Raw genomic sequence first — 27,395 nt, 5'->3', positions numbered from 1 at the left:
GCTGCCCATTGTCCATAAAGCTGCTTGCATCAGTGAATAACTTCCAGTCCAGATTATCTAAGGGTATAGCTTTCAGATCTGATCGGCTGGAGTACACCTGTTCTATGACATGTAGACAGTCATATTCCAATTCATTATTTTAATTAACAGGGAGTAGGGTTGTAGGATTCAGGACAGAAGTCACCTTTAAAGTGACATCATCTTGTTTGATCAGGGATGCTTGATATTGAATCAATCTGTTTGGGAACACCCAGCGATGGCCCTTCTGCTCCAATACTTCCAAAACAGCATGAGGCACAAAAACAATAATGAGTTGTCCCAAAGACAATTTTTGAGCTTCTGTAATTAATAAGACTGTTGTCGCCACTGCTCTGAGGCATGCTGGCCATCCCTCACTCACTTAATCTTCTATTAATCATGTATCTGCAAGTCAGTCAACTACACTGGCATCTGATGTTGCTTGGTGTTCAGAAAAGCAGTCAGAATATTTTCATTGGGGGGGGAGTAGTTTCTCACATGCTTATAAGATGCCTTTTTTTATTCTGGCAACTGCCAGTCTGCTTTATGAAAAGCTATAAATAAAAAGTTGCAAGTCTACTAAGATATGTGTACAGTTGCTCCTTTTAGTAATATAAAGTATGTACACTGTATAAGCTTTTGCAAGAGCCTGAAAATTACTCTGGTAACTAGTAGAATGAATGTACTGATTTGGATATACAGAAGAAATGTAAAAGCAGATAAATTCCCAGGGAGGAAGCAGTCTCCTCCTTCTGGTATTTGAGTTTTGTATCTCTCAGCCCAGTGGCAGGAAATGCCACAGAAGACAAATGGACTCATCACAGCCCTGTTTTACATTGATATGCCAGAAGGCAATGCTGCCATTCAGCGAGACGGCAACATGCTAGAGAGGTGGGCAGAGAGGAATCCAATCAAGTTCAACAAAGACAAGTGTAAGGTCCTGCACCTAAGGAGGAACAACCCCATGCACCAGTACAAGCTAGGGCTTGACCTGCTGGAAGACAGCTCTGTGGAGAAGGATCTGGGAGTTGTGGTGGACAGCAAATTGACCATGAACCAGCAGTGTGTCCTTGTGGTCAAGAAGGCAAATGGGATCCTGGGGTGCATTAGGAGTAGTGTGGCCAGCAGGTCAAGGAAGGTTATCCTCCCCCTCTACTCTGCCCTGGTGAGGCCGCATCTGGAGTATTATGTCCAGTTCTGGGCTCCCCAGCTCAAGAGAGACAAGGAACTACTGGAAAGGGTCCAGTGGAGGGCTACAAAGATGATTATGGGACTGGAGCATCTCCCTTATGAGGAAAGGCTGAGAGAGCTGGGCCTATTTAGCCTGGAGAAGAATGAGAGGGGATCTTATCAACATCTACAAATATCTTAAGGGCAAGTGTCAAGAGAATGGGGCCAGACTCTTTTCAGTAGTGCCCAGTGACAGGACAAGGAGCAATAGGCACAAACTGCAACACAGGAAGTTCCATCCGAATATGAGGAAAAACTTCTTTAGTTTGAGGGTGACAGAGCACTGGGACAGGCTGCCCAGAGAGGTTGTGGTGTCTCCTTCTCTGGAGGCATTCAAAACCCGCCTGGATGCAACTCTCTGCAACCTGCTCTAGGTGACTCTGCTTTAGCAGGGGGTTGGACTAGATGATCTCCAGAGGTCTCTTCCAACCATGACCATTCTGTGATTCTGTGTTAATCCCAAATCTGTGCCCTAGCTCTGATGTGACTAAGAGACACTTTACCTATAAAGGAGGAGGTAGGAAAAGAATTGATTTTTTAAAATGAGGAAAAGGTGCTTAGAAGGATAGGGCAGCCTTTCTCAAGGTCCAAGGATGCTCCTGATATTTTTGCTGCATGTCCAGGTAACTCAGCTTTTAGATCTGTCACACTGCTGTATGAGTCCAAGATACTTGGCTAAACCACATTAAAGGCAAAACCAAGTATGTATTTACTGTATCCAAAGAGGCAAAGTTTTAGCTCTAAATGCTTTCAGAAGATGTAATGCTTCTGTGTCACCAGCTCCAGTGCTGGTCACACTCACAGGCCCATTTGTTTGAATGGTCTCAGCTTGCCTATCCCCGACTGTCCTGCTCTCATAGGTATTCACCACTCTCTGCCAATATCTTTCTCCATGAATTTTGTCCACAGTCTCTTCATATTATTCTCATTTACTGAATAAATTGTTGGATAACATCTGGCTTGGAGCTGGCCCCTAGGAGTCGGGGGGGGGACAACGACAACTGTTCATTTTCCAGCATTTTCATAGCAGCTATTTTTGAAGCTGATGTATTTACCAGGGTGTCTTACAACCTGAAGCTGAAAGTTGAAGCCTGTTGCATTGCATTGGCACGGCTCTGGGCATTGACCTACCCATAGCCCCATTCAAGATGAGTTCAGTGTAGGAGCCCACACTTTGGCACTGAGTGCACAAAACAAGAGCCAAACTCACACTGCAACCTGCAGATGAGGAGACAGGATGCTCTACTTGCAGGTGGGCTGGGGCTGGCCATGTCTGAGCAGTGTAGCCTGTCCCTGTGCTGCAGCCCAGTCCTGGGCTGATGAAGCAGGAGCAATGGTTGGGGCTCCCTAGAAGACCATGAGCAGCCTGCTTTGGGAACTGCAGGGACTCTGTACACAGTACTCCTGCTCTTCAGATCCCATCTAGTTTTATTCCTCCTTCACTAGTGCTATCCTCAAACTGAGCCCTGCTCTGCAGTATGATCCCCTGGTATCTAGGGAAGAGTACTGGTTTGCTGTCTGTGACCGGGGAAGTTCCTTCACGCTTGCTGCTTCACAGTGGCACGCTTTCTCAGTCCTACCATGTAGCGGGTTTGCGTGGCAAGGTTTTGGTAGCGGGGGGGCTACAGGGCTGGCTTCTGTGAGTAGCTGCTAGAAGCTTCCCCTATGTCTGATGGAACCAATGCCAATCAGTGCCAAGATGGACCTGCCGCTGGCCAAGGCTGAGCCAATCAGCAACACAGTGGTAGCACCTCTGTGATAACATATTTAAGAAGGGGGGAAGGGGGGGGGGGAAGGGGGAACAGGAACATCTCTGCAACAAATTGCAGCAGAAGAGACAAGTGAGAATATGTGAGAGCAACAACTCTGCAAACAAGGTCAGTGAAGGAGGGGGAGGAGGTGCTCCAGGCTGTCCCCCTGAAGCCCATGGAGGTTCACAGTGAAGCAGATAACCACCTGCAGCTCACGGAGGACCACACGCTGGAGCAGGTGGATGCCTGAGGGAGGCTGTGACCCCATGGGAAGCCTGTGCTGGACCAGGCTCCTGGCAGGACCTGTGGACCCATGGAGAGAGGAGCCCACACTGAAACAGGTTTGCTGGCAGGGCTTGTGACCCTGTGGGGGACCCACACTGGAGCAGTCCATTGCTGAAGGACTGCACCCCATGGAAGGGACCCATGCTGGAGCAGGGGAAGAGTGTGAGGAGGAAGGAGCAGCAGAGACATGTGATGAACTGACCACAACCCCCATTCCCCATCCTCCTGTGCCACTCAGGGGAAGGAGATATTCAGGAGTGAAGTTGAGCCTGGGAAGAAGGGAGGGGTGGGGGGAAGGTGTTCTTAAGTTTTGGTTTTAGTTCTCATTATCCTACTCTGATTTGAATGGTAATAAATTTAACTGCCTTTATCTTCATCCACAAGGGTTTTTTCCCATCCTATCCCCCCCCCCCCCCCCCGCCCTTCTGCTAAGGGGAGTGATAAAACAGTTCAGCAGGCACTTGGCATCCAGCCAAGGTCAACCCACCACACACCAGTACATTCCCTTCCTAGGAGGAGCGCTCAGCATGGGTGCATATGGGTGCATGTCTCTCCCAGCCCTTGCTCTGACAGGCTAGAGCCCTGTGGGGGTGAGTACCTCCTGGAGATGCCCATCCTGCATCAGGGTTGCACATTTCCCTTCCAGATCCACGTGGTCCACTACAACACCAAGTATGACAGCTTTAAGGAGGCAATGGTCCACCTGGATGGCCTGGCTGTACTGGGAGCCTTCCTGGAGGTGAGTCCCATAGCTCAGCCCTGGGTGAGAAGGGGTAGGAGCAGTGCTGGGGGGGGGAGTGGGACTGGGGAAGGCAGAGTCAGGCACAGTTTTGGGGACAGGCAAAGGTGCAAATGTACCTGGGGAGGTACCAGAGGGCAGCGCAGCCCTGATGGGAGGAAGGGGTCACTTGGACCGGGTGCTCCCCACAGGGAACAATTTCTCCCTGCTGGCACTGCCATCATCACCTGGTCTCCATTTGGCCCCTGTGCTTGTCATTTCTGTGAGGTCTCTATGTTGCAGGTTGGGCCCAGAGAAAACCCATGCTATCAGGAAATACTTGAGCATCTGCACAAAATCCAAAGAGAAGTAAGGCCCTGTCCCACCTAGTACTTGTCTCAGGAGCTGCAGCCCAACAGAGAAACCTGCTTCATGGCAGAGAAGCTGCAGCAGACATTTGCCATGTCTATGTGAGAAGGGGAGCATTGCACAGATTGTACAGAAACAGTTTTTCAAGGTGCCCTCTGCTTGCATGTGCTTTCCCTTGCCTCCAGGGAAAACCAACTGCCCGTTCTCCAGCACACTGGGTGCAGCAGGGTGGACCCTGGCACATGTGGTGGCAGGCTGGGCTGGGGGGATGCTCCAGGTCAGGTCTGTTCCCATGATTTCCATGCTGGTCCTGCCTGCTGTCCTCCAAGGGGTTGCCCCACTCTTGCTCCTTATGATGTTTCTTCTTCCAAGCAAGGAAGACTTGGTGCCTGGATTCAACATCACAAGCCTGTTGCCTGCCAACCTGAAACTTTACTTCCACTACAGTGGCTCTCTGACCACCCCTTCCTGCTACCAGATGGTGAAGTGGACGGTCTTCAACCAGAGCATGCTGCTCTCTCGTGACCAGGTCCATGAAGGCAATGAGCTCCACACTCAGTCTTGCCTAGCCTCTCCCTGCAAGCATTCACCATCTGTTGGTCCCCTTGGGGCTCACCTAGCTCCTGAAGGCAGGACGCACCCTGCTCTGCTCAAGCTGCTCTCCTTCCAGATGTCAGTGCTGGTGACAAGCCTGAGGAATGATGATAGCAAACCTCTGCAGAACAATTTCCAGCTGGTGCAGGACCTGCAGGTGCTTGCAAGTTTCCAGACCATCCTCCTTTTGCTGAAGCAGCTGCCTTCTGGTAAGGAGCTTGTGAATGTGCTCAGGCTGCACCCAGCCATGGGGATGCAGGGATGGGGTGAGGAGCAGGAGTTGAAGCTTTGTGTCTCTTTTGGAAATGCAGCATTTGCATGGGTTAGCCTTGCCTGGCAGGTGACTTGTGGCAGCACTGGTCTTGGGGTCCCACTCTCCCCCATTTCTGCACTTGTCTCACCCTGCATGGGGAAGATCAGTTTCTAGGAACTTTGTCCTTGGTCTTGCAAAAGCAACAGTAGCATGGCTGGGGAATGTATGGTCAAGGGCAAATAGCTAACTCCTAGCATCCCAGACAGATTCTTTATCCCCAAATGCAATAGCTAAATTTGCTAAGAGCTGCAGAGATACAGGCTTGCAGTGAGCACCTCACTGCCAAGTGCCAAGACCTGCAGAAAGGGCTGCACTCTACCAGTGGGGTGACACAGCCATCCTAGCCAGGTGCACAGTCCCCTGCCTGACACATCCCCATCTGTCCTTTGTCTGTTTGTCCTTGAAGGCCTTTCTTACATTGGTGGTTTCCAGTTATGAGTAGAAATTCCTGTTAACCCTCAGGTGTGACTATTGTTCTGCATTACTGGATTCTTGCCCATTGCTGCTCTCTGAGATCACTAGGGTATTTTTGTCCAACATCCTGTTCCTTTTCTGTTTTGATGGTATTTCCTACACTTTGTGTCAAGATAACTAATAGAAACAGCACACAGGCTTGGTCGCAGGCCTTTGGTCAATGCCTCAGTAACCACAAACCATGGTGCAGGGCACTTCCCATCTGCAGCCAGCTTGCTAACAGACATAGGTTTTTAATCACTGTGGTCTTCAGCCTGGCTAGCAGTTTCCCATGTGGTACCACATTAAATGCTGTGGATAACTGACTAGCTGAAAAGGGTCACATAGACATAGTCCAGCTGGCTGGACAAAAATGCACATCGCTCTCAGCTTATCTGAAGTAAAGCAAAAATAACTGTCTTTGGCTGTTCTTGTTACACAATAACAGGAAGATTTTGGTGGGAAAAGAATGTTGCAGGTGGGAACAGATAACTACAGAAGAGAAACTAGGGGCGGGCTTGGTATTTAGGCAACTAACCAATAATGAGCTTAACTTTTGTAATATGTATGAGCTAATTATAACAAGGCATAAAAGGTGACTGTAAGGGACAATAAACGAAGTCTGCTGATCACTCATATTGAGCGACTGTGTCTTCCCTCCGTCGCGACAAATGGCGCCCGAACAGGGACCCTAGAGAGGGCTGAACCTGCGAGCCACGGTTCGACGGAGATTCGGGTACCGGTGCTGAAAGCAGCGCAGGAGGCGGAAGGGCACAGTCCCCGCGCCCGGGAGCACCTACAGAGGGTCCCGCCGGCCACGCGTCGCCGGAGTCTCGCAAAGGCTGCAACAGCGCTGACGAAGGTATGGAGAGACAAGCGACGTACGATTCGCTCATATGCTTTTTAGAAAAGCGGAGCGTTCGGGACATAGATTGTAACAAGGCATTACCCGGGTTATTAGCGTATGGGATAGCATCCGGGACCCCCGCGGCAGCGGCGAGCGGCGGCGCGCGGCCCGGCAGGCCCCTTCCCGGCCGCGGTTTCTCTCCGAGGCGGCACCCCCCCACACCCCCCCTCCGATCGGCGCCATGGCGATGCAAGCGGCCAAGCGAGCTGACATCCGGCTGCCCCCAGAGGTCAATCGGATCCTTTATATTCGGAACCTGCCGTATAAAATCACAGCGGAGGAAATGTGTGATATCTTTGGGAAATACGCACCTATTCGACAAATCAGAGTTGGAAACACTCCTGAAACAAGAGGAACAGCTTAAGCTCCTCAAGGAAAAATACGGAATTGAGTACAAACCCACCAAAAAAAGTGCTTCAGATGTCCCCTACAAGAAATGGGTTTCTGCCTTGAACTAGCAAACATCTCTGTGCTTAAAGAGAAGCCTTTTTGCCTTGATGGAGATAATTTATTCTGTATTCTGTATTTATGCTGTATTCTGAATGTGGAAATTGGTTGGGACTAGGAGGCTGGCTTAAAGGCATTTTGCAAACGGGATTATTATTTTTGATCGTTATTGTAATAATAGTTTCTTGATCAAAACCAGCCAACACTATTTGTAAGCATTAGGCATATGTGGAAGAGAATGCCTTTATTTGAATCAGCAGTTAAGGTGTAGTTTAGTCTGATGCTGTGGTTTTATCTGCTTCTGGTGAATTTTTGAAGTGATGAAATCAGAGATACAAGGTATACTAAGAGTTATGAGGTAATAAGGTAATAATCTAAGTAAGGGTGCTGTCTTTTATATCTACAAGTGCAACATGCTTTTATGTAGCAGAGAGAAACTTTGACAATAATGTTGCTTGAGCGAGATGTGCATGTGACAACTTGGGAAAAGGGATATCACAACTGGAGTGCAACAGTGTTTCTATGTCTGGCAGAGTGAAATCTTTCAAGACCTGAGTTTAGACAGTCTAAAATAAATTGTTAGTATTCAGAAAACCCATCTTAAGCCTCTTTTGCTTACATAGTGTTATGGAAGTCAACTGCTATTGTAGAGAATTAATGATTTTTTAATACATATTAACAAATACTACTATTTTACCTTGAGGCAGTTGAGCGAGAAATACTCACGTGTAGCATTTGAGGGAATGTCAGCATAAATCGCACTTACAGTAAGACTGCATTTTTAATTACTGTACTCGTTAAGATTCGATGATGCCATAAGGCTAAGGCCTTATATCACAGATTGGTTCTGAACTAAAAGGTGTGTGCACATGTAGATATGCACATTTGTGTTATTTTCCTTAATTGGCTACAAAATAATATAATTAGGTTGGGGACTAGATCTTGGGAATTTACCTATTATACTTCTGTTTGTTAAGGAACGTGCATAACACAGCACCCATGTAGGCTTGGCTTGTGGCATAGTTGTCAAATTTAGCATAGACATTCAGACAGATAAGCAACGTACTCTTCTTGTGTGTATCACCTACAAGCCATTATGGCTTAGTGTGTAAATCTGTATGTAACTATTGAAAAATCCACTTATGAATGTATATAGCTTAGAACTAATTTTTTCCCTTTGTTAATTCTTTGATATCAATGAGGAATTCTTCAGAAAATGTAGGGACTGGTTGGTTGCATAAGGGCAGTTGTTATTTGGAAATATTTGCAAATATTCCTAGTCAAACATCAGTTTGGTTTCTTTTTGGGTTTTGAGCTTGCATTAGTCCATGTTCAGAACTTTAAAATTACCTTTGAATTTTTTAAACTTTTTATATCACTGGAACAGAAAGAGCATCTAAATTAAAGCTTCAAGCTAACTTTATTTTTCAAGTATTTCAGGAATTGTACTTCTGAACTGAGATTTTATAAGTTGGCTGTGTATTTTCCTGTGTTAAAATGCTGTTATTGAAAATGGTCAACCAAGCCTATGTCGCCCAAAATAAAAACGGGGGAATTGTGGATAACTGACTAGCTGAAAAGGGTCACATAGACATAGTCCAGCTGGCTGGACAAAAATGCACATCGCTCTCAGCTTATCTGAAGTAAAGCAAAATACACTGTCTTTGGCTGTTCTTGTTACACAATAACAGGAAGATTTTGGTGGGAAAAGAATGTTGCAGGTGGGAACCGATAACTACAGAAGAGAAACTAGGGGCGGGCTTGGTATTTAGGCAACTAACCAATAATGAGCTTAACTTTTGTAATATGTATGAGCTAATTATAACAAGGCATAAAAGGTGACTGTAAGAGACAATAAACGAAGTCTGCTGATCACTCATATTGAGCGACTGCGTCTTCCCTCCGTCGCAACAAAATGCTACACTGAATTAGGGAGAAATTAAATCTACCACATTTTCTTTTGTCTAGAATATGACTTTACAAAGGATATCAGGTTAGGCTGGCATGCTCTATCTTTGGTAAACCTTTTAGATACTTTATCATATTTCTCACCTCCAAGCATTTCTCTCACTACTTCCTTGCAAAAGCTGTTCCAAAGCCTCCAGCCACTGAAGTTGGGGCAATGGGAGCTGGCAATGGCCAGCTGCCTCCTCCTGGGAAGCTGCACACCATCTTGCCGCAAGGAGCTGTCCCTGTGGTTGCTGCCTGATGGGCTCACCCCATGCCCTTCTCCAGGGTCTCCTGCAGGGCTTGGTGTGGTCATGGGGTGCTACGGTGCTCTGCTCCCTGCCCATCTGCTGCCCAGGCAGTGGCAGCCACAGTGGGGGAGTTTCTGGCTGGACTCAATGAGGCTTTCATGTGAGCTGTGGTTCAAGGAACATTTTTTTCCTTCCTTTCCCTTAATGCTTTTCGCAGGGTATTGGGGCCAGGCTTGTGAGCTGCTGGGGATGCAGAAGGCAGTTTTCCCCTGTCTGCTCACAGGCAATGGGGAATCTTGCAGGCAGCCCTGCTTTGGCAGCATGGCCTGAAGCCCTGCAGGCTTGACATTTCCCTCCCCAAACACCCCCGGGCAACCTCTTGACTGTGCTGTCTCTCTTCCAGGTAGCAACAGCTCAGCAGCAGCAGGTAGGTGAGGTGCTGGCCTGAAGGAAGAGAAGGTGGCCAGGGGGCATACCCACCAGGAAGGCTGAGGCAATTGCCTTCATGTTCTTTCTGCCTTTGGGCCATCAGCCTTCTCCAGCCTTGCCCCATCTCCCTTGTCCAGCAGCCACAGGGGACTGTCCCCAGTGTAACAGGCCTGTGCTCAGCTCACTTGCAGGGGATGCACTGGCCATGCTCTTTGGGGTGCTCTTTGCCATCACAGCACTGGCCTTCCTGCTGTACAGCTACAAGAGAGCAACAGGGAGATGCAGGGGGAGGGGCCCCAGGGAGTGGCAGGAGTCAGTCTGGGACATGGGAAGGGGGGTTAAAGGTGGTCTCTCAGGCAGCAACATTAGTAGACTTGCAACATAAGCAACAGTTAGCAGGGACCCCCTGCTTGCTCTAACATCCCCCTCCCTTCCTCCCCCACCAGGCTCAACTTGCTGACCAAATCCAAGGTCATCTACACAGCAGCCACCACTACCGTGTGAGCTCCATGCCTCTGCAGAGGTCCTGGTTCTGCTGGCTCAGCCTGTTTCACCCCATCTCCCCTCACTCCTGCCCTGGGCCAAGTGAGGGCCAGTGCTCCAGCATCCCTTGGCCACAGGCTGCTCACATGGACTGTTTGCCTGGGCAGTGTCTGGCCTCAGCAAATATTTGTTATTAAAAAAAAAAAGGGGGGTTAAAAAGGTTAAAATGTATTTAAAAAAAAAGCCTCCCATGGTGCCAGCTGTCTCTGCTGTCCCAGTGTCGCATGCCGGTCTGAGACCGGAGCATGGTTCTGTTTGTATTCTCTGGAACAGAATTAAGACTCAAAACAGAGTCAAGAGCCAAGGAACTTTATTTACCCAACAATAAATCTGCAAATGCAAAGGGAGAGAGAGCAAGAGATAAAGAGAGAAAGGAAGGAAAGAAAGAAGGAAAGAGTTCACAGCAATAGCTACCACCCCAGAGTTGCAGCATCCCGACAGTCTGATCCGTTTCCAAGTCTGGTGGGGGAACATTCCGTCCCATGTTAGTTGGTTCCGTTTTTTATAGAGTTGTTACAAGCTGTTCTACTTCACCACACCTTCCACCTGGCAATGATGTACGTGCCCAACATTCCTCAGGGGCCTCCAGGCACCTTGATCCCCCTGACCCCAGGTCTGGGCACATGCACAGGGGTTTGGTTAAGTTTTGCAGGATCAGCCTCCCCCATTGCTCCATAGCATCAGTTGGTCTCCTAAATCTCTGCAGTGGCAGTGGTGTTATCTTCCTGCCTTAACAATGTATAGATAGATCATTCACTGTGGTGATGGCATGAGTTTCCTGCCATAGCAATGTTGAGAAAACACATCTGCTGTGGTGATGGTGGGTCTCACCGGCACAGTCTCTTACACCCAGTCTGAAGCTGTAGGGCAGGAACAGGCACTAGTGGAGCTGGATCCACAGCAGAGGAGTGCAGAGGGACCCCTTCCTGATCAGCAGAGACAGCATTAGCCTCTGTGCCCCAGGCAGAGCTCTAGAGCAAGCAGTACAGAGCTCCTTGCACAGCCTGGCCCTGCCCTCTGTCTATCTGGGACTTCCTCCTCTTATTTGTGCAGTGTTGGAAAAACATAGCCGTGGCTTGGTAGGGCTGGAGAAAGGCAGAGCTGAACATTGGCAGAGCCACAGCTTCATTGCTGGCTGACCCCCACCCAGCTCCCCTCCAGCTTTGATGTAGCTGGGGCATTCCCTGACCCATGGCTGCCTCCCACCTTTCCTAGCAGCTCCAGCACAGCTAGAGCTAAGCCCTGGGGAGCTCCACAGCCCCACTGAGGCCAAGAAAAATGGTCTGGACCTGGGAAAGGGGAGGAACTGCTCTTTCTACTTCAAAGTGGTAAAACCAGAGATGGACAGAGCAGGAGCAAGACCTTCAGGCAACTGGGATCTACGACTGCCAGACACCCCCCATGATCACACCAACATGAAAAACACAGGGATGGCTGGGGACAGGAACATCCCATGGGGCCTCAGGATTCCAGCTGAGGGCTGGCTCTGCTCCATAGACCTGCAGGAAGCAAGAGGGGAGGGGGCCAGTTTTCACCAGACTCCTTACCCCATCTACTTCCCCCAGGAGAGGCAACAACCTGACCATGGCTCCAAACCCCAGTGTCTCCTCTAGTCCGGCAGCCAAAGGGGATGATGACCTTGCTCCAGCCCCTGGGACACCCTCTCCCCACCCCAGTGCTGGTCCAGGTACCCAGAGGAACCTGCAGGGTCCCCTGTCCCCATTATGGAGCAGAACTTACAGAGCAGGAAGTGCCGCAGGTTCTGGGCTGAGCCCCCTGAGAGCAGATAAGCCCAAGTGGCAGCGGTAGCCATCAGCAGGTAGGAGGGCACCAGGCTGCCCATGTACAGGGGGTTGCAAAATGTCTAGGGAGAGAGGTAGGAGAGGGAAGGGGTGAGCAGGCAGGAGAGGACAGGGCCAGGATGAATGGCCATCTCAATGAATAGAACGGGACAGGAGACACCAGCTTTGGCATTCAGTTTGCAAAAGGCCTGTCCTGTGCAGGGACAGCTGCAAATCCCCAAAACCCAACTGCTTCACTAATGCTGAAGGCTGTCGTCCCCCCAGCACAGGGACCAGCATGCACCACAGCCATCCCCAAATATAGGTCCCAGTGCAGAGCTCTGCTCCTGGCTACTCACCAACCCTGAAACAGTGAGGTGCATGACAACAACAGCTGTGATCTCCCACCAGCGCCAGTGCTCACAGCCGTGGAAGAAGAGGATCCCCCAGAAGGTGTGAAGGAAAATCAGCACCATGGTCATAAAGGCTGCAGGAAGCAGCAGAGGGGTGTCACTGGGGAGCCACCTGCCCTAGCCCAGCCCAGGCTTGGGGAGGGATGGAGAGGAGCTGCAGAAGGGGAGTAGGGGCACTGCTGGGTCAGACTGGGAAGGATGGGGAAAAGGAGCAGAGAGGGCCATGGGACAGAGAGAAGGGTATAGCACAGAAAGATGTGACAGGGGACCACAAAGGGCTCAGATGGGTATGGGGAGTGGCAGCAGGATGCAGCATGGAGGGGAGAGCACAGGGGGCTGAGCCCCAGCCCCCCCCCCCCCGGTCTGCTGTCTCTGTGGTGGGGCAGAGATGTGGGCAAAGGGTGCCAGTTGCTCACCTGAGGCCAGGAAGTAGAGCTGTGAGTCTCCGTGGATGCCCATGGTGCCAGGCCCTAATGTGTCTGCCAGAAGATTGATCATGGAGAAGGTTCCACTCATGAGCCCAAAGCCCACGCCAGCCACTGCCAGGACAGGGATGCCATCAAGCCCTGAGCCACCCAGGGCCACCCCAGGCACCTCCCAGCCCCTTGGAGGACTCAGCCAGCTTCAAGGTGAGAAACCTTCCTTAACCCCCAGCGCCATGCCCAGCCCTGCCTGGCTGCTCTGTGCAGCACTCACCATATGCCATTTGTTGGATGGAAATGGGGGAGCAGCCATCCTCACTGAGGGCCACCAGCCCCTCAATGGCCTGCCTGCAGAGGGGAGAGCATGCTGGAGGCTGACACGGCCTGGCCACCTCCCAGGGCACGGTGCAGCACCAGGACAGAGTAGGTAGGAGTCAGGGATTCACTCTGCACCATCCTACTGTACTGGTAACCTCTCCATCACTGAACCGCAACACCTGCCACTGGAGACCATCCACAGGACCACCCTGAACCACCAGACAAACCACATGTGAAAACCGTGCAAAGCCACAGAAAAATTTCCACAGAGGGGACACGAGTGCAAGCCAGCCTCACAGGTGGGGCAAGTGAGATGTCGGGTGCAAAGCAAGCAGCACCCCCGCACAGAAAACAGCCCCAGTGCCAGCATCGGAGGCGCATGCCAGGAGGGTGTACCTGATCTTGGCAGTTATACTCTTAGAAGATGTTGGGGGAAAAAACAGAGAAGGAGCAGGGAAGACCTCAAAGAGCTTGAAAATTTCTTTGGAGGGAGAAACTGAGAGCACTGGGCTTCATAAGTTGTATCAGCTAGAGGTGTGGCAGGTGAGGAGGATGCCAGATGTTTCCACAGCCCTGGAAGAACAGCAGTATTTGCAGCTGGAGAGCCACAGGGCAATGAAATGCAGTGGTTTGTGTTAGAGGCCACTCCACAGAGTTCTGCTACCCTCTGCCTGCCCACCTCCAGCAGCACCCTGCCACAGGGAGCAGTGCAAGCATGTGTACCTGACCCCCCCAGCCTTCCCTCAGCCCCTTGCCCCATGCCAGTGCCCAGCCTGCTGGGAAGGTGGGGACCGCTGGGGGGGGGGCAATGAGGGATGCCAACTGTTACCGAAATCTTGGAATGAAGAACTTATCGACACCAATGTGATGTAGATAAGCAGACACTTCTTTATTGACGGCCGGGTGCGTGAGCGAGTCCTCTCACGATCAACGCACGCCAGGTCCCAAAATCAGATTCCATATATAGAACTTATTCATACATATTCATTAAGTATTCATGCATAACCATGATATTTCCTGTAAATCATTAACATATTCTCCTCCTATATCCAATTCTGCGCAGTAGAGCTTAGAAAGGTCTAGAAATGGGTCTGGGGTACGATTTGGGTAGGTGGTATATGAGTCGGTGGTCGCGATCTCCCCCTGCTGGAATTACCTTTTACTAAAGTTCACGATTTCTTGGCAGGCACCTACAAGCTGTTCCAGTCGACTCTCCCCAGTTCCCATTAATCTCATATTCTGACATTTCAATACACCTCTGCGTACAGAAAACTGGTTAAATACAAAGAAACCTTTCAACCCTAAAGTTATTACCTATGTTTTAACAATAGTTCCAGCCCCTTCTTCTAGCCTTGGTACAGGACGTACAGAAGATCTCATAACAACTTTTACTGTGTAGCTATAAGTTTCTTATAAAAAATTTTTTTCTTATCCTTCTATATTTTAATTTTATTAAATGGTTTTATAAAATCAATTAATCAATCAAATAAAGTCAATCAATCTTAACTTATTAACAAATCGATAACAAACTGCAGCATCAACTCCCCTTGTCTGCCTGCCCAGCCCAGTGCAGCATCCATCCAAAAGCAGTATAGTGTGCAGCGTGTGCTCACCCAGCAGGTGGCACAAGCCCCCACACTCTGGGCAGGCAGCACCAGGGAGGCCGGGAGCTGCTGAGGCTGCACCCAGACTTTGCCTACAGCTGGCCAGGGTACTGAGCACTGGACTGGCAAGGATGCACCACCCCGCAGAGCACTGAAACCACTTTCAGGCTGTCCCCACTGACACAAAGCCATCCCTAAGAAAGGAACAAGACTTGCCAGGAGACGAGGGCAGATCCCTAACCCTTCCCCATCCCCCATGCAGCAAAGCAGGCATTTCCTGGTGCCTGGTATACCCCCAGATTCCATCTGAGCTACAGGAGCACTGCTGGTGCTAGTCACCACAACAGAGAGGATATTACACATCCTACAGCAGCCCAAACCCACAGCCTACCTGTCCCGAATTCAGAGAGACACTACCAGCCACCTCAGCCCTGGGTCTTCTAGACCTTACGGCTGCGCTGCTCCGCCACCCGAGACCCGCTCGCTCGAGGTCAATGTACTGACACAGGTACCACCCACTTGAGGCAGCCTGGTGCCATGCTCTACAACTCCCCCACTCAGGAGCTCCCAGCTGAAATCTGGACCTGCCATAGCTGGGAGGGCAGAAGGACCATTCAGCAGTGCTGGAGCAGGGTGAGAGATGCCCTTACCTGAGGAGCTTGTAGTAGAGGAAGCGGAAGGCCTCCTGCAGCAACACAGAGAACATCACCCCAAATATCAAGAGCCCCTTCTGCAACGGCTCATCCTGGGGGTCGCTGACTTTAACAGTGATAAACCAGATGAGGGAGGAGAGCAGCAGCGACACCAGCCAAAAGAAAGCCCTGCAAGAGAGAGTGCACCTGCTGACACCAGCGCCATGCCTGTGCCCATCAGCACTATGCCTGCATCCCTCTGTGTTGGTACTAGTACTGACAGCAGTGCCCCAGCCTTGCTCACTCTCCTATCAGTCCCAGCACCATTCTGGTGGTACTGCTCTATTGGTACTGCTGCTGTGCCTGCACTCCTCTGCTGGTAAACAGAACTGGCACCTGTGCTCCTGCCAAGCCCACACCAGTACCAATACCACTGCCAAGCTCATATCCATGTCAGTACCAGTACCATACTCTACTGATCTCACAGTGGACCTGGTACCACTGCCCCTGCTGTGCACCTATCATAAAATCATTTAGGTTGGAAAAGACTTTTAAGATCAAGTCCAACCATTAACCCAGCACTGGCAAGTCAACCACTAAACCATGTCCCTAAGCACCATGTCTACACATCTTTAAAATACCTCCAGAGATGGTGACTCCACCACCTCACTGGACAGCCTCTTCCAGGGCTTGACAACACTTTCAGTAGAGAAATTTTTCCTAATATCCAAAGTAAACCTCCTTTAGCACAACTTGAGGCCATTTCCTCTTATCCTATTGCTTGTTATCTGGGAGAAGAGACTGACACTCACCTGCCTACAACCTCCTTTCAGGCAGTTGTAGAGAGCAATAAGGTCCCCCCTGAGTCTCCTCTTCTCCAGACTAAACAACCCCAGTTCCCTCAGCTGCTCCTCATAAGACTTGTGCTCCAGACCCTTCACCAGCTTCATTGCCCTTCTCTGGACACACTCCAGCACCTCTACATCCCTCTTGAAATGAGAGGCCCAAAACTGAACACAGGATTCAAGGTGCGGCCTCACCAGTGCTGAGTACGAGTACAGGGGGGACAATTACTTCCCTAGTCCTGCTGGCCACACACACTATTTGTGATACAAGCCAGGATGCAATTGGCCTTCTTGGCCACCTGGGCACACTGCTGGCTCATGTTCAGCTGGCTGTTGACCAATGCCCCCAGGTCCTTTTCTGCCAGGCAGTTTTCCAGACACTTCCCCAAGCCTATAGTGTTGCATGGGATTGTGGTGACCCAAGTGCAGGACCCAGCACTTCTTGTTGAACTGTTGACGCAGAAGGCTCAGACACAACTTATACGACCAATGTGATCAAGTTAGTGCCACTTTATTAATAGATTCACCGCAATTTATACTCTACAGGTGCTATTAATAGACCCACATCAATTTATACCCCCAGCTAAAAATACGCATGCTACACAGGCTTTGTTATGTAAAAGGTGATAGGTTAAAACTACTTGTTCACATGCTTCCATCTCCCCTATGATTGGTCCCGGTCTGGTGCCCACACGCTGCTCCCCCCTTGTGCGGGCATCCTGTTTTTTCTCATCTTTCTGTCCAACTCTCTTATCTCTCTGTGAATACACAGTTTCTTTGTCTTCCTTGGCCCTGCATATGTCCTTCACAACACTTGCAGCTTGCTACAGTTTCGGCCTGCTCGGCCTGCTATTACAACAAAGTTACTTGGTCTGGATTGCTCATAATAAGTCCATTTTCTTCTAGCCACTCTACATTGAACCTCATACAACTGGCATCAGCCCATCGATCCAGCCTGCCCAGATCCCCCTGTAGAGCCTTCCTACCCTCAAGCAGATCAACACTCCCCCCGCCAACTTGGTGTCATCTGCAAACTTACTGAAGGTGCACATGATCCCCTCGTCCAGACCATTAATAAAGATATTAAACAGGACTGGCCCCAATACTGAGCCCTGGGGAACACCACTTGTGACTGGCTGCCAACTGGACGTAACTCCATTCACCACCACTCTTTAGGCCCAGCCATCCAGCCAGTTCTTCGCCCAACGAAGGGTACTCCCATCCAGCCATGAGCAGCCAGTTTCTGTGGGAAATGGTGTCAAAGGCTTTACTAAGGTCCAGGTAGACACCATCCACAGCCTTTCCCTTGTCCACTAGGCAGATCACCTTGTCATAGAAGAAGATCAGGTTCATCAAGCAGGACCTGCCTTTCATAAACCTATGCTGACTGGGCCTGAACCCCCAGTTGTCCTGTACATGCCACGTGATAGCACTCAGGATGATCTGCTCCATAACCTTCCCCGGTACCCAGGTGAGGTTGACAGGCCTGTAATTTCCCAGGTCCTCCTTTCAGCCCTTCTTGGACATAGGCATCACATTTGCTAACCTCCAGTCAACTGGGATCTCCCTGGTTAGCCAGGACTGCTGATAAATGATTGAAGGTGGCTCGGTGAGCACTTCCACCAGTTCCCTCAGTACCCTTGGATGGATCACATTTGGCCCCAGAGACTTATGTGTATCTAAGTGGAGTAGCAGGTTGCTAACTATTTCCCCTTGGATTATGGGTGCTTCATTCTGCTCCCCATCCTTGTCTTCCAGCTCAGAGGGCTGGGTACCCTGAGAATAACTGGTTTTGCTATTAAAGACTGAGGCAAAGAAGGCATTAAGCACCTCAGCCTTTTCCTCATCCTTTGCCACTGTGTTTCCCCCAGCATCCAATAAAGGCTAGAGATTCTCCCTAGCCCTCCTTTTGCTGCCAATGTATTTATAGAAACTTTTTTTTATTGTCTTTTATGGCAGTAGCCAGATTAGTTCTGGTTAGGCTTTGGCCCTTCTTTTTCTCCCTGCATAGCCTCACAACATCCTTGTAGTCCTCCTGAGTTGCCTGCCCCTTCTTCAAAGGTCACAAACTCCCCTTCCCCCCCCCCCCCCCCCCCCCCCCCCCCAACCCCCGAGTTCCAGCCAAAGCTCTCTGTTCAGCCAGGCCAGTCTTCCCTGCTAGTTCATCTTTCGGCACATGGGGACAGGCTGCTCCTGTGTCTTTGTCTTTAAGATTTCCTTCTTGAAAAATGTCCAGCCTTCCTGGCCTACTTTGTCCTTCAGGACTGTCTTCCAAGGGACTCTGTCAACCAGGCTCCCAAACAGGCCAAAGTCTGCCCTCCAGAATTGCAAGGTAGCAGCTGTGCTGACCCCCTTCCTTCCTTCTTCAAGAACTGAAAACTCTATCATCTCTTGATTGCTGTGCACAAGATGGCCTCTAACCATCACATCCACAAGTCCTTCTCTGCAAACAAGTCCAGTAGGATGCCTTCCCTAGTTGGCTCACTCACCAGCTGTGTCAGGCAGCTATCTTCCACACACTCCAGGAACCTCCTGGACTTTTTCCTCTCTGCTGTGTTGTATTTCTAGCAGACATCTGGTAAGATGAAGTCCCCCATGAGAACAAGGGCTAGCTGTTGTGAGACTTCTCCCAGCTGCTTATAGAATATTTCATCTGCCTCTTCATCCTGGTTGGGTGGTCTATAACAGACTCCTACCAGGATATCTGCCTTGTTGGCCTTCCCCCTGATTCTTACCCATAAACACTCAACCCTATCATCACCATCATCAAGCTCTAGACAGTTGAAACACTCCCTAACATACAGGGCTACCCCATCACCTCTCCTTCCTTGCCTATCCCTTCTGAAGAGTTTATAGCCATCCATTGCAGCACTCCAGTTGTGCGAGTCATCCCACCATGTCTATCACAACTATGTCATAGTTTTCCTGCTACATAATGGCTTCCAGCTCCTCCTGTTTGTTGCCCATGCTGCGTGCATTGGTGTAGATACATTTTAGCTGGGCTATTGTTCCTGCCACCTTTTTGGGAGGAGAAGCCCTAATTCCTACGTGACCATTCTCAGGCGCTTCCATGGTTTCTAACACATCAATAACCCTTGCATCTTTGCTGTTGAATGGATCTCCATCCCCTACCTTCACTGCGATGGCAGACCGAAGGACCTTGCTAGCACACCATCCCTCAGACACTGGTGTGACCCCAAGCTTATCTCTAGTGAGCCTGATTTTATCCCTTTCCCCCTTCAAATCTAGTTTAAAGCTCTTTCAATGAGCCCTGCTAACTGCCATGCAAAGATCCTTTTCCCCCTTTGAGACAGGTGTACCCCATCTTTTGCCAGCAGGCCTGGTGCCGTGTAAACTAACCCATGATCAAAAAACCCAAAATTCTGCCAGTGACACCAGGCTTGGAGCCAGGTATTGATTTGCTGGTTCTTCCTGTTTCTTCCCTCACCATCCCCTGCAGCTAGAAGGATAGAGGACCCTGTACAAGTACTGGTACCAGTGCTCTACTGACCCCATGCCATTACTGATACCAGTGTCGCTCTCCATCATGCCCGTGCCATGTAGTGACCACAACGATGCCAGTACAATACCAGTACTGGAGCCCCGGTTGTGAAAAGAATGGCACCAGTATGAGTACTGGTGTCCCCGTCATGCCTACAGCAGTACCAGTATGAGTGAGTACTGGTGCCCCTGCTGTGCCTGCAATTATACCAGTACAAGTATGGATATTGGTGCACCTGTCACATTCACAAGGATAGGGGCACCAGTACTGGTGCTCCTGTCATGCTCACAACCACACAAGTATGAATACTGGTGCCCCTGTCGTGACCACAACGGCACCAGCACTAGTCCCCTTGTTGTGACTCTGCCAGTACCAGTCACGTTCCTGTCACACCTACGCTGGTACCAGCACCAATACTGGTGCCATATCAGTACCGATACGAGCACCAGTGCCCCCTCCACGCCCACACCAGTACCCACGATGGCACCAGTGCCCCTCCCGCATCGGTACCGGCACCGGTGCGGGACTGATCCGGCGATGAGGATGATGATACGGAGCAGGTCGCGGGCAATGGTGAAGAGGAAAAGGCCGAGTGTCGGCCCGAAGGCGATGAAGGCGCACCCGAAGAAGATGGCGAGCGTCATGGCGACAGGACACGAGACCAGAGACGGAACCCAACAACTCACCTCGACTCCGCACCCCCCTCTCCCTCCCCCGTTTTTCCGGTTCTGCCTGACGTCACACGACGTGCGCCGCTGCCGACGGAAGGGCCGCGCTGGGCGGGGGCGGAGTCTGAGCTGGAGTGGGGTGAGGCTAGGGTCTGTTTTGGAGTGGCACGGCCTGCACCGGGGGGGTCGGGTCTGTCACTGGGGGGAAGCTGGGCCTGTTAAGAGGGGGGGGGGGGGCGACACACGGACGGTACAGCCTGAATCCCGGGACTCGGGCCTGACACGGGGGGAGCTCTTGGCCTGTCATAGGGGGGCACAGCCTGAAGTGGAGGGCTCAGGCCTGTCATGTGGGGGCTGGACCTGGTCGTGTCATGGGGGGACATGGCCTGCACTGGTTGGGGACCTTGTCTTGTAATAGGAGGGTGGGGACCAGGGTTTGTCACAGGGGACATGGCCTGCTTAAGGGGGACCTGATCCTGTCATGGGAGAGCAGGGCCTGTACCAGTTGGGGATCTGGTCCTGCGGGGGGGGGGGGGGGGGGGAGCAGGGCACAGCCCGTACCAGGGTACATGGCCTGCACCGGGGGGGAAGAGGGGAACCCTTGGTCCTGTCACAGAAGGACATAGCATGCACCACTTGGGGATCTGGTCCTCTCACTGGTGGGCACAGCCTATACCAGGGGGCTCAGGTCTGTCACAGGGGAGCAAGGCCTGAACCCAGAGGAGCTTGGCCCTGTCACCGGTACCTTTACAGGACCTGAGCCATCTGGGGGTGCTCAGGCTTGGGTGAGGTATGGTGGCCATCCCCAAGGGTCCCTAGCTGCCTGTTGCCCAGCCACAGGCCTGCTTCAGTGCAGGGGGCCTCTAGTACTGCCCCCAGGCCCCCTGCAGCGTTTGAGCATGCAGAAAAGGGACCATGCACCCTCTGCACCCCCCACTGCTCTTCCTGTAGTGCCCACTCCACACTCACAGCTCAGGCAGCGCAGCCCAGATGTGGGGCATGGTACTGAGCGCTGCATACAGGGCATACGTAACTCATACAGAAATGAGACAGCACCATGTGGTTATAACTCTGAATTTCCCTCCAGCTGCATTGTCCTCTGGTGGGATTGATAAATAAGTAATATTGATTATATTGACTGGGAGCTTCGTGTGGCACTTAGCTTTATGTGGCCTGACCTGTTCCAAAATCACCCAGAGCCCTGCAAAACCCACACAGCTTGGCAACACAGCTCTTCCTGCCCTCACCCAAATGTCTCAGGCTGTAAATGTGGAGGTAATCAACCCAAAGAAGGGGCTGGAGGGTTTGTATTCAGCTCTGTGCAGCTCAACATGTCTCATCAAAATGTGTCTGTGATGCTCTTTGTGTGGTTGTTCCCCTCCAGCACATTGTTCAAGGATATTGAACAGAAAGGATTCAGAGATGAGATGAGGCACCAGAGCGATGAGAAAACTGGAGAAGAGAGCAGAGGTGAGAGGCTGCTGGAAGTTAATGTGGTGGTTTATCAAAGGGGTGGCAGCACACACCAGGACTGAAAGCACTTGGGAGAGATCTTCAGTCTGTCAAGCCAAGCTAAACAAATCTAAAGGTTGAAATTCAGTGGGAGAGGGGGAGAGGAGGGGACAGGCCCTGTGATCCTCAGCATGGGTTAGAGTAGGGAGAGGTGCCTTCCAGGTCAAACACACACCACCCCCATTGCCCAGCCTCTCAGAGCTTCCCTCCACCTGCATTTTTCTGCAGGACCACGGGGGAAGTAGATGGGCAGGAGGATGGAGAAAACATGAAGCTTTGCTCAACCATGAAAGATAGTCTCACATCTTTGGGGCAGAGCATTACCTGTGAACAGCAGCCAGGATCTCACTGCCAAACCACAGAATGTTCAGAGGGGGGGGAAAAAAAGGCCCTTGCAGCAGGGTGTAAACAGTTAAATGGACTAGTCTAAACCAGGAGGCTGGGCAGCTAATAGGAAAAAAACCATGGTGTGAAAGGGCTCTTTGTCCCAGCAGGAAGGCAAGGGCACACAGGCTGGACTCAAGGAACCCATCCTGATAGGAGTGCAGGGCAGGCTTGTTTGCAGTGCAGAGCATTGCTTGCTGGGACAGGCTCCTGCAGAAGAGGTGGTTTTACACTCTTGTTCCTTTTGCAGCCAGACAAACCCCTGCCTGGAAGGTGCTTTGACCAAACAACAGAACAGCTCAGCTGATGTACTGTGGAAAAGCAAGTAGGACCCAAGGAAGAGCTCCAGCCCTTGTGCAGTGCCAGCTCTGCAGGCCAGGACAGCTGTGCACCATCCTTCCCCTCCAGCATGTCCCAGGGAGGGAGGCTACAGCTCCTAGCAGGTCCTGCACCCCAGGAGAACAACTAAAAAATGAGTACCCCGTGCAAGAGGAGCCCTTTTCCCTGCAGGAGGTCTTGGAGCCACAAACCAGAGGTGCTAGGCCAGGGGGAAGGCAGGAAGCTGGCAGCACCTGGGCAGGTAAGAGATGCAATTGCACCACTCGCCTTTTCTGAGCTGAGAGGTGTAGCAAAGCAAAGCAGATAACAAAAGCTATTCCTGCCAGCCACTTGCTGGGGCAATGGCCCAGCATGAGTTATGTTTCCTGGCAGCATAAGGCTATGCTTTTAGAGTGTTATTCATTGGGTAGTGTGGGACAACAGGGCTTGGCACACATCAGCTATGACTTCAGAAATTCTATTTTGTGCCACAGTAGAAATTGGCTATTGCATTACATTAGTAATTTTTGAGTCAGGGAGTGCAGGGGCTGCACACAGCACATGCACTGTAGCCTCCCCATTTCTGCCAGGTTTGGAATTGATGTTTGAAGTGAAGGACCACATGCCCCTATTTGGCAGGCACCAGGTTAGTTGGTTAAAACATTGAAACCTAAAATGTTTTCATAATGATCTTTAATTGCAAAGCAAGTAGTTGACATTCACTTCTCACCTGGGAGCCATAGGTTGACCTTGGCAGTTTGACACACAATACTCTGTTCACACTGCTGATCTTAACTCTTCACCATGTAGATCGCATGCCCAGCTTCTCAGCATCTTGTGTTAGAACTGAAATTTGTGCTCCCATATTTATTAAAAACTTCACCAACTGGAAATAAAGCCATCATTGCTTATCCACTGATAAGCTTCCACTTTCTGAACAGGCAGGCCCAATTACCTTCTGGACATTACTTATTTTTTACTTCATGTCCTACAATTCCTCCCTAAAAGGGAGTAAGTGGTGTTCTTCCTTTCTGGCGACTAGTGCCAAAGGAGTTGAAGTATGCTCCTTCCTTTCACCATTATCTCATTTCTGGAATGCTGTCATGATTTAACCCTGGCCAGCAACTAAGTCCCACACAGATGCTCACTCACTCCCCCCACAGTGGGATGGGGGAAAAGGATCAGAAGAGTAAGAGTGAGAAAACTCATGGGTTGAGATAAAGACAGTTTAACAGTCAAAGCAAAAGCTGTACATGCAAGCAAGACAAAGAATTCATTTACTACTTCCCCTCAGCAGACAGGTGTCCATCAATCTCCAGGGAAGCAGGACTCCATCACACATAACAGTTACATGGGAAGACAAGTGTCACAGCACTTCCAAAACTAGCCAGCTGCAACAAGGTCTTTTACCAATCACATACCAAGTTAACTTCAATAAGTAGTTAACACACCTTGCCCTAGCACAGCCACCAATCCTCCACAATGCCTCAAAGGTCCATCTAATGCTCATGCCATTTCTTCATACTCTTCTGGCCAGTCCTTCTGCTGCCTTCTTCTTGCCTCTCCTACCACCAGAACACTCTTCCTCTCGTCTTCTCTTTCCCTTCTCCCCACTTCTTCCACATCTCTCTTCCTTGACTGCTCCTCTTCTATGCCCCTTAGAGCTATTTAAACACTTAGCAGGAAACAGCCACAGCTGCACCTTATCCACATCATCCAACCCACTGCCCCTGAAGCCAGCCCACAGCTGTATATTATCAATGTTAATTAACCCAGCTTCATTCCTCTACAGACAAGCACCATAATGCTGAATGTCCCTCCCCTCCTTCTTCTTTCCCCAGCTTATATACTTAGCATGACATCCTATGGTATGGAATATCTCTTTGGCTATTTTGGGTTGCTTGTCCTGGCTGTGCCCCTTCCAATTTCTTATGCCCCTCCAGCCTTCTCGCTGGCAGGGCCTGAGGAACCAAAAAGTCCTTGACTTAGTATAAACATTACCTAGCAATAACCAAAAATATCAGTGTCCTATCAACATTGTTCTCACACTAAATCCAAAACACAGCACTGGACCAGCTACTAAGAAGAAAATTAACTGTCCCAGCTGAAACCAGGACAAATGCTTTAGTCAAACTCAAGATAATGCCAGTAGTCCGACCTTGAATCACAGCTCTGGGGATGCCTAGGGCAACTTCCCAATTATGTCAATTGTCACAAGCACACTCTTCTGAGAAGTTGGGTATTGAATTCACTCTAAGCCTCCAGATTCACTCTACACCTCCGTAAATAAGCTGTGATACTACTTGCTATCCTGCTGACTACGCCAATTTGTTGAGGATGGAGTGACGCACTTCACTCATAAGAGAGAAGCAGCAATATGCTTATTGGTATGCAACAGAGATTTAACCAAGTTTGATAGTAAATGTGACAGTGGTTTAACAAGATTTGATGACAAGGTATACTTGATTATTTACTGCACAGATGACAGGGTCAGACAAAAACTGTCAGGGAGACCCTCCTGTTGAGTCATACATAAGGTTCAGAAAGGACCCCCTTGCATTCTAAACTCCTTCTGAGAGGGGAGTTTAGGTGCAGCTAGATCCAGACTTAGTCTCAGACTTGGTCAACGGTTTATATCTAAAGGCTTATATGTGCACAATCAATCCTTTATACCACTTAGCTAAGATTTCAAAATATGGCATGCTATTAATCACTTACCGAGAATCTGTTGTAGCAAGGAATCTCTCAGCCTTGAGGAGTAACTTTGAGAGGCATCCCTCAAGGGGAGATCTTGTCATGCAACCCGCTGCCATGCAGGAGAGTTCAACAGGCCCTGGGCTGTCCACTATTTATGGAGTAAGATAATTGACTTTTATAGTCATATTTGCATACTGACTACAGAAGTCAGTTTCTTTCAAACTTGACTTGAGTTGGACCTTGACCAGCACTGTTAGGTGAATGCATTGTTCAAATTAGCCCTTGGCTATTGTGTTGTTATCTGTCTCCCCTAAATACACTTTGAGTTGGATGCAGCCATTGTGACCAGACACATCCATTTCAACTGCCACTGGTGGTTATCACTTGAGCACTGTTACAGAAACAAAGATCAAGATGGGGGGGGGGGGGGGGGGGGGGGGGGGGGGGGGGGGAAGCACATCACCACAGGCCCAAAGCAGAGGGAAGGACTAGATCATTACTTTGGGCATCCCCAAGGAATCCAGCCTTTTTTGGTGACAGCGATGAGACATATCCTGCCATTCTTTGTGTTGGAGAAAACACAGCAATCCAGAAGGAAACTTCCTGAACGCTTTGGAAATTGGCTGCCTACTGCATTTTAATATTTGCTAGTTTATACAGCTTTCCCTCAGGCAGCCGTTCAGTGACTGGTAATAGAAAATGCAACTAGTACATGGTGTAAGCAGCTAACCACAGACCTGGAGAAGACCCTAGTAAGTAATAGTGCGTGCATGTATGGTCACATGGTTGTATGCATGCTCAGATGGCATCATAAACATGAACCATGGAAGCAGACTCCATGAGAAGATCAAAGACCTTGTGGCTTCCCCAAGTGCCAGGCAGGTAACACGCCAGTGACATATCTCTATCACTGCACTTGAAGAGGATGGTCAGTTTGAACTGAGCTTGAGATTTGAAGGTTTTCTGTGCATCCCAAGGAGGTGATGGAGATGTGGGAACAGAGCCCAAATGTTGTGCATTATTGCTTCCAGCCCATCACAGACGCAGAGGACATCCTTATGCTGGCCATACCCACCCTGGACCCAAGACCCTGCAGAACCTCCTGTGCAAACTGGGTGGAGACCCCCCCACCATGTCTCCCTGTGCCTGCCTGCAAGGACCAGGCACACCCATCCATCTTGTCAAACTGCTTTAATATTTGGACATGAAGACAGGACAGAGCCAGTCAGACTGTGCACAAACAAGACACCCCTGAGCCACAGCGTAAGGCTGCAGGGCTTCCCTTCTCAATGGGTGTGTGGATTTGGCCAAGACAGTTCAGCTGATGACATCCTGAGTGTGCCAGTGAGTTGCACATGTGGGGTAGGGAAGAGGGACAGGAGCTCTCCAGAGCAGCTCAGAGGTTGTTCAGCTCCAATAAGGTCTGGTCCAGGACCTGGTGGATGCCCACATTCTCCTCTTTGGCACTAGCCAGACTCTCTGTGAACACAAGGAACATGCAACCAGCCACACACATGGACACAGACACAGCCCAAGCATACCCAGGCACAGCCGGACCCATGTACACCACACCAAGCACAGACACACACACACACATTTCAGTACAGCACCAGCCTCCAGCCATGTGGGGCATCCCTGCAGAGCAGAGTCCATACAAGCAGCCCCACCATCAGCAGGGATGAATCTAGACAACCCAGGATCTGCTGGGGTGGCCAGGCCAGCTGGACTGGTTGCTCGGGGCAGGCAGACCCTGCTTTTCATCATTTCCATCCTCCCATGGCACCTTGTTGCCCACAGCCAGGCCCTCTGCAGCACAGAAACCGCTGATGGGTACCCCTCCCCGGAGAGCCACCAGCACAGCCCCATCTTCCTACTCAGCATGTCCTGCCCCAGGGCATCACCACCATCCAGCTGTGGGCTTGCACACAAACCCTTAGCCAGCCTGAGAGCCAGTACCTGCTGCATGACCTGGCAGTGCTCTGTGAAGAAGAGAGTGAAGCAGCATCCCAGGAAGGCAAGCAGAGAAAACAGCAGAGAGAAGGAG

General features: G+C 50.4%; 1 protein-coding gene and 1 long non-coding RNA gene across 4 annotated transcripts in view; one reads left to right on the top strand and one right to left on the bottom strand.

The window, feature by feature from the left end:
• LOC129734527 (gamma-secretase subunit Aph-1b-like) overlaps window positions 1-20,452 on the bottom strand; it is a 53,155-nt gene extending 32,703 nt beyond the window's left edge. The window contains exons 1-2 of the mRNA XM_055698129.1: window positions 20,283-20,452; window positions 15,444-15,614 (exon numbers count right to left, since the gene is read on the bottom strand). Of these exons, the coding sequence (XP_055554104.1) occupies window positions 15,444-15,614; window positions 20,283-20,416 (305 nt within the window). The 5' untranslated portion in view covers window positions 20,417-20,452. The remainder of the gene's footprint in view (window positions 1-15,443; window positions 15,615-20,282) is intronic.
• Window positions 20,453-20,458: 6 nt separating this feature from the next.
• Window positions 20,459-26,603, top strand: LOC129734532 (uncharacterized). 3 transcript variants are annotated; one of them, XR_008730100.1, is made up of 4 exons: window positions 20,459-20,579; window positions 21,825-21,910; window positions 22,587-22,916; window positions 26,383-26,603. It is a non-coding gene; the product is annotated as an uncharacterized LOC129734532 (long non-coding RNA). The 3 variants fall into 3 exon arrangements; XR_008730098.1 differs by lacking the exon at window positions 26,383-26,603 and having other exon boundaries at window positions 22,587-25,773; XR_008730099.1 differs by lacking the exons at window positions 20,459-20,579; window positions 26,383-26,603 and adding an exon at window positions 21,592-21,715 and having other exon boundaries at window positions 22,587-25,773.
• Window positions 26,604-27,395: the final 792 nt, after the last annotated feature.

This window comes from Falco cherrug, chromosome W (assembly GCF_023634085.1).
Source record: "Falco cherrug isolate bFalChe1 chromosome W, bFalChe1.pri, whole genome shotgun sequence".
Classification (NCBI taxonomy): domain Eukaryota; kingdom Metazoa; phylum Chordata; class Aves; order Falconiformes; family Falconidae; genus Falco; species Falco cherrug.
The sequence above is the reverse complement of the archived record's forward strand: the minus strand, read 5'-3'. Positions and strand labels throughout refer to the sequence as shown.